Source organism: Perca fluviatilis, chromosome 14, assembly GCF_010015445.1.
Source record: "Perca fluviatilis chromosome 14, GENO_Pfluv_1.0, whole genome shotgun sequence".
Classification (NCBI taxonomy): domain Eukaryota; kingdom Metazoa; phylum Chordata; class Actinopteri; order Perciformes; family Percidae; genus Perca; species Perca fluviatilis.
In genome coordinates this window covers 30,361,218-30,374,514 of record NC_053125.1, presented here as the reverse complement: position 1 = coordinate 30,374,514, position 13,297 = coordinate 30,361,218, and the positions used below count along the sequence as shown (strand labels likewise).

The following is a 13,297-nucleotide window of genomic DNA, read 5'->3' as shown; positions in this document are numbered from 1 at the left end:
ACTTCATTAGATCAATAACATGTTTTCAAATGAGCATTTTGTTCATTTCCTGAAAAACAACGAGTTTGACCATGCAAGGTTTATGCCCGGCAGAGATGATATGTTCCCCTTTCTATAGTTGGATTATTAGAACTAATCTACTTGAAGTTCGTGCCGTACTAAACCACACAGCTTCTCTTTTCTAAAGTTCCCTCTTCACACTTAACCCTCGTGTTGTCTTCCCATCGACCATGCAACTTGTTTTCCTCTCTGGTAAAAGTAGAAAATGAACCCTATTTAAGACAGATGAGAACCTGGAAGTACAGACCCAAATCTGAAAGGATTAAGGGTCTGGCATCGAGTAATGAAAGTCACCCATCAACAAGCGTGCATTTGAAAATCTCACTGCACGCAATTGGATAACACTACGATCAATCACAACAATACACGGGGTGACGTATCCAGAGTTTAGGTACAAGAGGAGCTAACTGGTAGATTAATCTCTTAACTACCAGAGGAGCTAACTGGTAGATTAATCTCTTAGCTACCAGAGGAGCTAACTGGTAGATTAAACTCTTAGCTACCAGAGGAGCTAACTGGTAGATTAATCTCTTAACTAACAGAGGAGCTAACTGGTAGATTAATCTTCTCAATACTGGTAGATTAATCTCTTAGCTACCAGAGGAGCTAACTGGTAGATTAATTCCTTAACTACCAGAGGAGCTAACTGGTAGATTAATCTCTTAGCTACCAGAGGAGCTAACTGGTAGATTAATCTCTTAACTACCAGAGGAGCTAACTGGTAGATTAATCTCTTAGCTACCAGAGGAGCTAACTGGTAGATTAATCTCTTAGCTACCAGAGGAGCTAACTGGTAGATTAATCTCTTAGCTACCAGAGGAGCTAACTGGTAGATTAATCTCTTAACTAACAGAGGAGCTAACTGGTAGATTAATCTCTTAGCTACCAGAGGAGCTAACTGGTAGATTAATCTCTTAGCTACCAGAGGAGCTAACTGGTAGATTAATCTCTTAGCTACCAGAGGAGCTAACTGGTAGATTAATCTCTTAGCTACCAGAGGAGCTAACTGGTAGATTAATCTCTTAGCTAACTTTTTATTTTTTTTTTTTTTTTTTTTAATTTTTTTTTTAAAAAAAATTTTTTTAGAGGAATATAATTTTTTTTTCAAAAAAGCTAACTGGTAGATTAAACTGTCGTCATCCTATATCAGATACAGCGATGTGATTGGTGCAGCTCGGCTACAAGGTCATAGTTAATGAGCATAATTACTGGATGCCAGAGGGTCTAAATGAGCAAATTCAAATTGTGCTCTCTCTCTGTGTGTATGTGTGCGTGTTTGTGTCTAGGTGTGGCTGTCTGCTTGCGTGCGTGCATGCGTGCGTGTGTGTGTGTGTCTGTATGTGTGTGTGTTCAGTATGTGTGTGTCTGTGTGGGGGTATGTGTGCTTGTGTGCGTGCCTGGGTGCGTGTGTGCGTGCTTGTCTGTGTGTGTGAGATACGTGTGTGTATGTGTGTGATTGTATGTTTGTATGTGTGTTCAGTGTGTGTCCGTGTGTGATACGTGTGTGTCTTTGTATATGTGTATCTTTGTTCAGTGTGTGTTTCTTTGTTTGTGTGTGTGTGTGTGTGTGTCTGTCTATGTGTGTCTGCCTGCGTGCGTGCATATGTGTGTGTGTGTGTGTGTGTGTGTGTGTGTGTGTGTGTGCGCTTTCCTGGTTGCATGTTTGCATGTGTGCGTGCATGCATGCGTGTGTGTGTGTGTGTCTGTGTGTCTGTGTGTGTGTGTGTGTGTGTGTGTGTGTATGTGCATGTGTGTTTGTGCGTGTTTGTGTCTGTGTGTGTGTGTTCAGTGTGTCTGTATGTGTGTGTGTGTGTCTGTCTGTCTGTCTGTCTGTGTGTGTGTGTGTGCGCCTGGGTGCAAGCGTACGTGTGTGCGTTTGTGTGTGTTTGTGTTCAGTTTGTGATAACTGTGTGTGTGTTCAGTGTGTGTCTGTGGGTGTGTGTTCAAGGTGTATGTGTATTGAGTGTGTGTTTAGTGTGTGTATGTGATTTTGTGTGTCTGTCTGTGTGTGTATGTATGAGTGTGTTCAGTGTGTGTCTGTGTGTTTGTGTGTGTGTTCATGTTCATTGATTGTGTGTTTGGTGTGTGTGTGTGTTTGGTGTGTGTGTGTGTGTGTGTGTGTGTGTGTGCGATTGTGTGTCTGGGTGCTTGTGTGTGTGTGGGTCCGGATATGTGTCGTCTTCACGTCAACAAACAAGTGTGCTTGTTCAGTGTGTGTGTGTGTGTGTGTGTGTTTCTGTCTGTCTGTCTGTGTGTGTGTGTGTTCTGTGTGTGTGTGTGTGTGTGTTCTGTGTGTGTGTGTGTGTTACATGTCATCTTCTTGTCCAAAAAACAATTTCTTGTTGTTTTTTTCCCAATACTTTGTGTTGCTCATCATCACATAATTTAGGACACAAATATTAGGAAACAAGTTTGGGTTTCAGACTTTCTTCTCGGGGTCATTCAGTGTTTTCTAAACCCTCCTCCCTCCAGCCTCTCTGACTGTGAGTCCCAGCAGCTCTCAGATGTTTGAAGGACAGTCTGTCTCTCTGAGCTGTGAGGAGGACGACAGCTCTGCTGGATGGACTCTGAGGAGGAACACAACCAGAGAAACCAGGACTCAGTGTGGACCTGACTGGGGAAGACCTGCTGGTTCTTCCTGTACCTTCAGCGCCATCCTCCCTTTAGACAGTGGAGTTTACTGGTGTGAGTCCAGAGAGGGAGCAACCAGTAACAGCATCAACATCACTGTCTCTGGTAAGATCAGACTGTGGAGTCAGTATTGATGAAGCTGTGTGTGAATGGATGACATGCTGTAGTTTGTCTCTGTGTTGAGGTGGACCAGTGATCCTGCAGAGTCCTGTCCTCCCTGTGATGGAGGGAGAAGACCTCAGTCTGACCTGTAAAACAAAGAGGTCCTCCAATTTCCTAGCTGGTTTCTATAAAGATGGATCCTTCTTCAGGACTGGGCTTGCAGCTCACATGACCATCTACCATGTTTCCAGGTCTGATGAAGGCCTCTACAAGTGTCTCATCAGCAGTGTTGGAGAGTCTCCATCCAGCTGGGTCTCTGTCTCAGGTGAGGAGGTTACCTTTGATTTCAGGAGTTCATTCATCCAGATATTCACCTGACAGCTGATTCTCTCTACAGAGAAACCAAAAACCACAGACCCACCAACCTCTGCAGCTCCACCCCCAACCTCAGACCCCCTCCCCCTTGTGGTCATGCTGTTTTGCCACCTGGTGGTGTTTTGTCCGTACTGCATCTCTACTTTCTTCATGGTGTCTTAATATTGACACAGGCCGACAGGTAACACTCTCAACTCACCTGGTGTTGATGGTTGACAGTTGTCTCTAACAGAACTCTTCAGCTGATCAATTATCTACATTTTCTTTCTAACCTGCTCCGACTGTAGGAAATGGCCTACCTGTTGCCACAGTGATGACCTCACCCACCCAGGCTGAGGATGGATTGGATGATGAATATGAGAATGACATCACCCCTGTCACCTGAGAGCATCACTTCTGAACTGATTTGAGAAGAAGCTGAAATCTCCGTAGATTAGAAATGATTTAAACATATTCAATATGAAATCATTGCTTTAAGTTTGAATTGCTCCTTTACTGCCAGCCACAGTTATCTCTGTAATCCTGAATATTTTAAAACAATAACGCTTTTTTTCCATACTTTTTCATGTCTTCTACAGGGTTTGTATTTCAGTTTTCAGTTCAGTCAGTGTCTTTAACATCAGCTCCCTATCACTGCTGAGAGTGGGAATGAGACGGTCATTGTAAAAATGTGTTTGGATGAAAGCATCAGATCAGTTGAGTCAGACAGCCAGCAGGTGGCAGCACAGCACCTTCTCTTTCTTTACACATGCTCAGTTCAGCTCACAGTTCACTCTGTTGGCTTGGTCTTTAAATTATCTGTTTTTCATCTTAACTTTTTAATTAATTCATCACTGAATTACAGAAATCAGAGTACAGAGTATTTGGGTATACGTGCAGTTTAGTGTCACAAATTAGTTTAGTGTCCCAAATTAGCTCTAACCGTAACACTTGTTAAACAGCACAGGTGGTTTAGCAGGTTCAGAATTAATTAAGGACATTGTATGGGGAATTTGGGACACTAAACTGCACGTATACCGAGTATTTGAATAGGACATTCATGTAAAATTGGGTAAAAATAAAACTTAGGTCAGTCATAAAGTACAAAACAATGTTTACTGTGTGTTCAGTTAATAAAAGAAAGATCATTAACATGTTGACACAGAGATGACATCTCACCACAGTGTCCAAACCAACAGCCAATACATTTCAGAACCACTCTGCAGCAGAAAACAGAAAAGAGACAAAACTCAGACAGTTAAACTAAAATGACTGAAAACTCGGTGGCAGGTGCAACAAACATTACGCTACGTTTCCCAGCAAGCTCTACCTGAACAGTACCATCCATCACAAAGAGCATGTTGTTGAACTCACCTGTCTGAACGTGAAGTGGAGGATCATCCATCAGCATGTCAGCATTTAGCATGTCAGCTACAACCAGCATGCACCTGTTGGTGAACTAACATGGCAGCAGGTGTCTTCTTCTTCTTCTTCTTCTTGTTGCATTACCGCCACCATCTGCTGTGGAGGGTGGATCAGGATATCTAATATTAGGCTGCGTACATTACTCCAAAACTAAACTAAGAAACTAAACTAAAATAATACTTGATTACTCCCATTCAGGTGTGTTTAATTTGTGTCACTTGGCGTGCAGGATGGGTGGTTCATGAGGCTAATTAAGGTAGATTTCCCCCCCGTGCATGTAACAGTCATTCACACAGGAACACAGAACAGATATAGAGCTGAACACACAGTTATCTTTAAATAAACATGATTATCCGTGATACACATCTCAGAGAGAAATATTGTATTTTTTACTCCACTACATTTATCTGTTACAGCTTTAGTTACAAGTTACTTTACACATTAAGGTTTATGCACACTAAACACATGTAGTTTATAAAATCTGATGTTGATTCTAAAGTAAACTAGCCAACAATATAACCGCCTACAAATCCAGCTGAAATGATGAGACCATTAAACACACAATTGTTTGGATCCTTTACACTTTCTACAATGTTTTAATACTTTACTACATTTTCCTGATGATACTTACACACTTTTACTGAAGTAACATTTTCACTGAAGGACTTTAACTGTAACAGAGTATTTTTACAGTGTGGTATTATTACTTTTACTGCAGTATCTGAATACTTCTACCAGCGCTGATGATGAAAGACTGTGTGAGAAACACAAAGACACACAGAGAGGACTTGTTGGACACTGTCCAAGTGTAAGAGGACAAATATGCAGTGTGTGTCTTTGTGTTTCTCCCTGCAGCGGTTACCTGGAGCACAGGCATGGTGTGTGTGTGTGTGTGTGTGTGTGTGCATGTGTGTGTGTGTGTGTGTGTGTGTGTGTGTGTGTGTGTGTGTGTGTGTGTGTGTGTGTGTGCATGTGTGTGTGTGTGTGTGTGTGTCTGTGTGTGATTAAATCACTGCTGTTTAGTATGACATTTAGCTCTTTGCTGGGATTCATATTAATCTTATCAACAGATTCTTAGGAAGTAGTATTCTCAATTCTTACGTGATGTGTCAGCTGACATGAGTACTTCAACGTAAAATGAAACCGGTGATCCTGGGCCATTGTGCTCTAGCTACCTCAACCATTCCAAATATAAACCAGCTGGCCAACATACCTGGATCAGCTGACACTGTCATCTGTGTCGGTGAGCTGTGTTCAAACAGGAACTTAGCATGTTAGCTCTAGACTGAAGTGTGCTAAACTCCCAGGCTAGTGTGGTTCAGCCAACTTTGACTGTTAAAAACAGCTGTTGTGGATTTCTCTATTTATGACTTACTTGACTTAATGAATTATGTATGGAAACCAAGATGGCAATATAGTTTAAAGAATAAAACATTCCAGAATAATCTGATCAACAAGTACTACACAGCGACAGACAAATCCTGCTCATTCTGCCTTTAATGTGAGCTAATAGACCTTCCGTCATAATCTGTCATAACAGAGAGAGCACAGGTGTATTTAATCTAACATTTAGGATGGCTGCATTCCACTCTGGTATATATGTAAGATAGCTGTTACAGATATGAGATGGACATAAAAACATCAAATTTTTATGAATACCACAAACAAGAATACATTTTAAATTACCATGAACATCCAAAATACTTTTTAAAGGTCCCTTCCAAAATACTGTTCATTATACTGTTCAATCATTTGTTTAAAGTACTCCCATTGGTTTCAGATTCATTTCACACAGATGAGTTGAACTGCTTGTATTCTCCTAAAAAAACAACTTAAAAACAGACAGGACTCTGTCTCCTGTTACACAACTTTATTGACACTCAAAACATTACACTTCTTCTATAAGAAACTGTTTCAACAAGACAGACAACAGGATTGACCACAAATTCTGCAGGCACACATTTAAATCATTCCTGCTCATATGATTGTATGGTACAATAAGTATACTTGTTTTAACAGTTAATGTGTGGGTTTAAATTTTTTTAATGAACTAAATCAAATACATGAATCTTTAGTTTTTGGATTAACAGAAATATCCATCAAAGGTACAGAGTTAATCTGTATTTGTATTAACAGAAACGTCATAGGTATGTTGCATATACCTTAAATATACATACATTTCCGTATTTGTACTAACAGAAACGTCTTTCAAAAGTTACAGAGCATATACTTTTAAAAAACTTAATTTTCCGTATTTGTAATAACAAACAGGTCCTTCAAAAGGTAAGGAGCATATACTGTAAAAATACTGAATTTTCCGTTTTTGGATTAACAGAAACGTCCTTCAAAAGGTACGGAGGATATACTGTAAACATACAGAATGTTTCAATATTTGTAATAACAGAAATGTCCTTCAAAACGTACGAAGCATATACTGTAAAAATACATGATTTTCCGATTTTGGATTAACAGAAACGTCTTTCAAAAGTTACAGAGCATATACTTTTAAAAAACTTAATTTTCCGTATTTGTATTAACAAACACGTCCTTCAAAAGGTTCGGAGCACATACTGTAAAATACAGAATGTTCCGTTTTTGGATATTTTTAAATTTAATAACCTTCAAATTTTTTTTTTTTTGTATTAAAGAAATGTTATTAAAGAAAAAAAAAATTCTTCAAAAAATTTTAATTAATTTTTTTTTTTTTAAAGAAATTCTGTTAAAGATACAGACAATATACTGTAAACATAGAGAATGTTTCCGTATGTGTAATACAGAAAAGTCCTTCAAAGGTTCGGAGCACATACTGTAAAATACAGAATGTTCCGTTTTTGGATTAACAGAAACTTCCATCAAAGGTTCAGAGTTAATCTATTTTTGTATTAACAGAAATGTCTGTTAAAGATACAGACAATATACTGTAAACATAGAGAATGTTTCCGTATGTGTAATACAGAAAAGTCCTTCAAAGGTTCGGAGCATATACTGTAAAATACAGAATGTTCCGTTTTTGGATTAACAGAAACTTCCATCAAAGGTTCAGAGTTAATCTATTTTTGTATTAACAGAAATGTCTGTTAAAGATACAGACAATATACTGTAAACATAGAGAATGTTTCCGTATGTGTAATACAGAAAAGTCCTTCAAAGGTTCGGAGCACATACTGTAAAATACAGAATGTTCCGTTTTTGGATTAACAGAAACTTCCATCAAAGGTTCAGAGTTAATCTATTTTTGTATTAACAGAAATGTCTGTTAGATACAGACAATATACTGTAAACATACAGAATGTTTCCGTATTTGTAATACAGAAACGTCCTTCAAAGGTTCGGAGAATATACTGTAAAAACACAGAATATTCCGTTTTTGGATTAACAGAAGCTTCCGTCTAAAGTACAGAGTTAATCTATTTTTGTATTAACAGAAACTTCCATCAAAGGTTCAGAGTTAATCTATTTTTGTATTAACAGAAATGTCTGTTAAAGATACAGACAATATACTGTAAACATGCAGAATGTTTCCGTATTTGTAATACAGAAACATCCTTCAAAGGTTCGGAGCATATACTGTTAAACACAGAATGTTCCGTTTTTGGATTAACAGTAACTTCCATCAAAGGTACAGAGTTAATCTATTTTTGTAAACATACAGAATTTTTCCGTATTTGTATTAACAGAAACGCCAATCAAATGTACGGTGCATATTCTGTAAATCCACAGAATGTTTCCGTATTTGTATTAACAGAAACGTCCTTCAAAAGGTGAGGAGCATATACTGTAAAAATACAGAATTTTCCGTTTTTGGATTAACAGAAACTTCTGTCAAAGGTACAGAGTTATTCTGTTTTTGTATTAACAGAAACGTCCTTCAAAGGTACAAACATATACTGTAAAAGTACAGAATTTGCCATTTTTGTATTAAGAGAAACGTCCGTAAAGTTAAAGGAATATGTACTGGTCATTTTTTGACAGGACATGATTCCTACGGATTTTTTTCGTACACTGTATCATAACACCAACCACAGCAACAGCTACAAGAATCAGTCCAACTGGAACACCTGCTGCCAGTTCACGGTATCGTCCTACAGGAGAGGAGTTTCTATCCTCAGGGACATCATTCATTGAGTGTCCATCCTTGGAGCGTGCTCTGTTTGAACCTGAAGATGAATAAAAAACATGAGTCAGTAATTGTCTGGATAGTTGAGAAGCCTTCATCCTCTCTGCTAGCCTTGTGAGACCGTCCTGATCTCGCGAGCTCCAGTTTTCCACTCGCAGATCAGTCTGGCATATTGAGATAGAGAAAATGTGTAGGCATTCACCAAACGACCAACCAATCAGCCTTGGCTTTGAGGCGGGTTTAGTTGTGACACAACGAGAAGTGACTGTTTGTCTAAACAACATGGCAAGAGTTTGATCTGATGATGTTAGAAACTGCGGCTACAACATGATACTCCGAAAAACACACTGAGAGAGGGCGTTTCTCAATACCAAGAATGCAAAGTACAGACTTGTGTTCTTGGGGAGAACGTTCTTGCTGGTTGTTCTTGGAAGAATTAACTCGCAAGTTCACAAGCACAGAAAACGCTGTTAACAGTTTGAGACGATGCGTTCTTCCTGTTATTGCTCAACACTCCCAGCACAGAGGCTACCTGCAAGGCTCCAAAATACCAGCTAGAAATAAAAACCACAACAATATAACCACTTTGTATTAAAACAATTTCCGGACAAGAAAACCTCAAAATGCTACAACTATTGCAATAATATTGAAAAATAAAACTAATTGAGCTTTAATTTTATTGTTTATGGTTTAGCTCAAACACCCCTTACTTATTCAAAAGAGTGGAATGTGATCCCTACTATTATTAGCATATAAGTTTAAGTCAGTTTAAATTAAACAAATAAATAGGCATATGCACTGGTGTGTCCTATGTGTTCCTATTAGTGTTATGTGGAATTATAATTTCTATATTATTGTAGTGCACTGTATATGTCCAGGGAGATGTTTATTAGAAATTCAAATTATAAAGGTTGGTGTCTCCCCTTTAATCTACATAACATGTCATAGCATGTTACCACTTTATGTACAACTGTTCATTTATCATAAAGACTGAAACTCAACTTCTAATAAATCAGAAAACAAATACACTAAAAATATGAGCTAAATACTAAATATAATGTAGGTTAGGCTATAGCCTATGGCATAATTTAAACAAGTCTCCCGAAAAGAAACGGGTATATCTCATAGACTAATAATATACAGTCAATCTATGGTATATCTCTCCTCTGCCTGCTGCGCTGTGTGAGTGTGTATGTGTGTGTGTGTGTGTGTGTGTGTGTGTGTGTGTGTGTGTGTGTGTGTGTGTGTGTGTGTGTGTGTGTGTGTGTGTGTGCTTGCGTGCGTGTGTGTGTGTGTGCGCTTGTCGAGTTTAACCACATGTGTTGTGATATTTAAACAAACGATCTGAAACGGCGAAATAAAAGCCTCTTATTTACGGGACCCGGTCTAAAGACCTCTGTCTTGCAGCGCGGATCTCGCAAGTGTGACTGTCGCGTAGCGCGAGCAGCGGCGCCCGCAAGCTAAGCGGCCGCGTCATTTTATGGCGCTCCGAAAACTCCGAAAACTTTGGAGCAAATTGTCAATTCGGCAAAGATTTTCGCAAGACTGCCTATATTCGAAATATAAACCGTTCATCTCTCGCCTAAAATGTTCTCAGAAGTGAATTTAGTGATGAATAAGATGGCGAAAATTGTTATTGTCGTTTTTGGGCTGTCTATGTACTGGAAATCCAACCATCATTGAATGCCGAAATGAATGTTGGGATACAGGTGCTGTGAAGTTCATACAAGTTACCAACCGATGTATCCTCGGTAAATGCGCGTGTCAAGAATACATCCGGGAATTTTAACTGTTCTTGGCGAACTTGTGTATTGGGACAGTACTTTGGCAACACGAGATGACGTTTCACAGGGACACAAGCACACAAGTCAATAGAAGAACACCTATTGGGAAACGCCCAGAGACTCACTCACCTGGGTCTGTAAGCCTCAGATGGATGATTCTGATTGGCTCAGAGTCAATGTCAAGATTGCCTCTCTTTGTACGTCTTGAACCAGCTGATGCAACTCGACACTCGTATGTTCCAGTGTCGTTGGTATTCACATTCTTCAGAATTAAAGACACGTCTCTTCCGTTCAGCTCTGTGTCCACCAGCTCCACCCTGTCCTTATAGGATGGATGCTGGTTGTCTGTATCCAAGTGTCCGTCGAGGTAATACAGGATGCATTCTGGTAGCTTCAGGTCATCTCTGGTCCACTCTACAGCTCTGATGGATGGATCAGCGGCCTTACATGGCAGAATGACATCATCTCCAGGATCAAATGTTACCACAGTCAGGTCTGAAAAACAATTAAAAAAACAACAATATTAAATGATAATTAAAAAGTTGTGTTATTTCAAAAAGGTCACCACTGGTGTGACCCTGCAGAAGGCCTTTGTAGAGGTTTTACCTTTGAATAAAAGGTAAAAGCCTCACACACAGACTCTGTTCCTCCCTCCCTCTCTGTTTCATCCCTTCTCTCTAGCTAACAGAGCTAACAGAGCTAATGGCTTACGATGACAATCGGACTCACATACACTTGGCCGGGTGACCTGGCTTGAGAGCAACAACCCGTTCACATTCCCTTGCCATAAAATGCAGAAACCAAACAATCTTTGTTGATGAAGATGAGTAAAAAATATGAGTCAGTACTTGGCTGGATAGTTGAGCAGCCTTCATCCTCTCTGATGTTTGAAACTGCAGCTACAACATGATCCTCAGAAAAAGAAACTGAGAGAGACTCACTCACCTGGGTCTGTAACCTGCAGCCGGATGATTCTGATTGGCTCAGAGTCAATGTCAAGATTGCCTCTCTTTGTACGTCTTGAACCAGCTGATGTAACTCGACACTCGTATGTTCCAGTGTCGTTGGTATTCACATTCTTCAGAATTAAAGACACGTTTCTTCCGTTCAGCTCTCTGTCCACCAACTCCACCCTATCCTTATAGGATGGATGCTGGTCATCTGTTTCCAAGTCACCATCGAGGTTATATAGGACATATTTTGGTAGCTTCAGGTCATCTCTGGTCCACTCTACAGCTCTGATGGAGGTATCAGCGGCCTGACATGGAAGTTTGACATCATTTCCAGGATCAACTGTTACAATCAGGTCTGAAAAACAATACAAAAACAACAAAAATAAATAATTAAAAAGTCATGTTATTTCAAAAAGGTCACTACTGGTGTAACCCTGCAGAAGGCGTCTGTAGAGGTTTTACCTAAGCCTCACACAGAGACAGTGTGCCTCTCTCCCTCTCTGTCTCCTCCCTTCTCTCAACCCTTTTTTAACTGTGCAGTTAGAAACAGTGTTCTTTATATATTCAATTACCTGACAAAGTTAAACAAAACACAATATTGTTTAAGAAAATGCATTTACTTGTTACACGGCTTTGCATTGCGCACTGAGTCGGCATAACAAAGGGAGAGAAAGGGTGAAGGGAGAAAACAGGAAGCGCTAACAGAGCTAACAGAGCTAACAGAGCTAATGGCTAACGATGACGATGTAGCTCCTTGACTAACTCACATTAACTGGGTCGGGCGACCTGGCTTAAGAGCAACAACCAGTTCATCTTCCCTTGCAGTAAAATACAGAAGCCAAACAATCTTTGTTAAATCAATATATTTGATCAACTCATACATTTTTTTTGTAAGAAGCCGTGTAATAAACATTTAATGGAGAGCTATCCAGTCATCCCTTGTCATGATCAGATCGCCCTACATTATTATTATTACTACTACTACTACTACTACTACTACTACTATTATTATTATTATTACTATTATTATTATTTATGAATATATACAAAAAAAGTATACAAAACCTGAAACTGTCTGTGTTTTAAAGAATATTAAATTTAAAAAATAAAGTTTACATAAATGTTTTTACATTAAAAGCTGATATTTACCAGGAGCTGCTTCAGACAGAAGGAACAACAGGAGCAGAAATGGAGCCATGAGAGCTGAGAGAGTCTTGATTCGTTGCTGTCTTGTGTCCATGAGTTTTAGTTTAAGGGTTTGCTATTCAATCAAATGTTGTTTAAAAGTGGGTGGATCTAACAGCACGGGTTACATCACTACTTGGCACACTTTATTCTTGTGGTGGAAAGTTTGGAAACTTCTGGAAGCCACCGCCCTCTGTACACCTTGTTAGACCTGATTTGTGTTCAAGATCCGGCTTGAATCATCAACCAATCATTCAGAGCAGCAACAGACTGTAGACCTGACACGTAGGTCTGAGATCCGACCAGGCAATCTGATTCGTCAACCAAACATTTAGAAAGTGCTCAAGTCAGCATGACAACACATCCAGAGTCATTTGAGCACACCATTCTCATCACTTAAAATATTACTCCGCCATTTCCTTTAAAGCTACATTGTGTAAGAATTACTCCAATCTAGCGTTAAGATCATATATCACAATGAATTCTCTCTTGCCACGCAGTATTGCAGCTACGGTGGCCTTCACGCTTCAAAAAGCAAAGGTGTACAAAAGGTCGCCTATCAGCCATCATTATTGGAGTTCATATGTTCTCTTAATACATCCATGAGTTCATGTCGGACAGTGGCGCGGACACCACGAGCGGGCACGCGCGCCACCCCTTCCTCTGAGAAGACTGGTGGAGACAAT

The 13,297-nt window shown here is 39.5% G+C and overlaps 1 protein-coding gene across 1 annotated transcript in view; it reads left to right on the top strand.

The window, feature by feature from the left end:
* LOC120572599 (mucin-5AC-like) overlaps positions 1-13,297 on the top strand; it is a 39,767-nt gene that overhangs the window by 520 nt on the left and 25,950 nt on the right. Inside the window, exons 3-4 of the mRNA XM_039821922.1 lie at positions 2,533-2,796; positions 2,876-3,118. Of these exons, the coding sequence (XP_039677856.1) occupies positions 2,533-2,796; positions 2,876-3,118 (507 nt within the window). The remainder of the gene's footprint in view (positions 1-2,532; positions 2,797-2,875; positions 3,119-13,297) is intronic.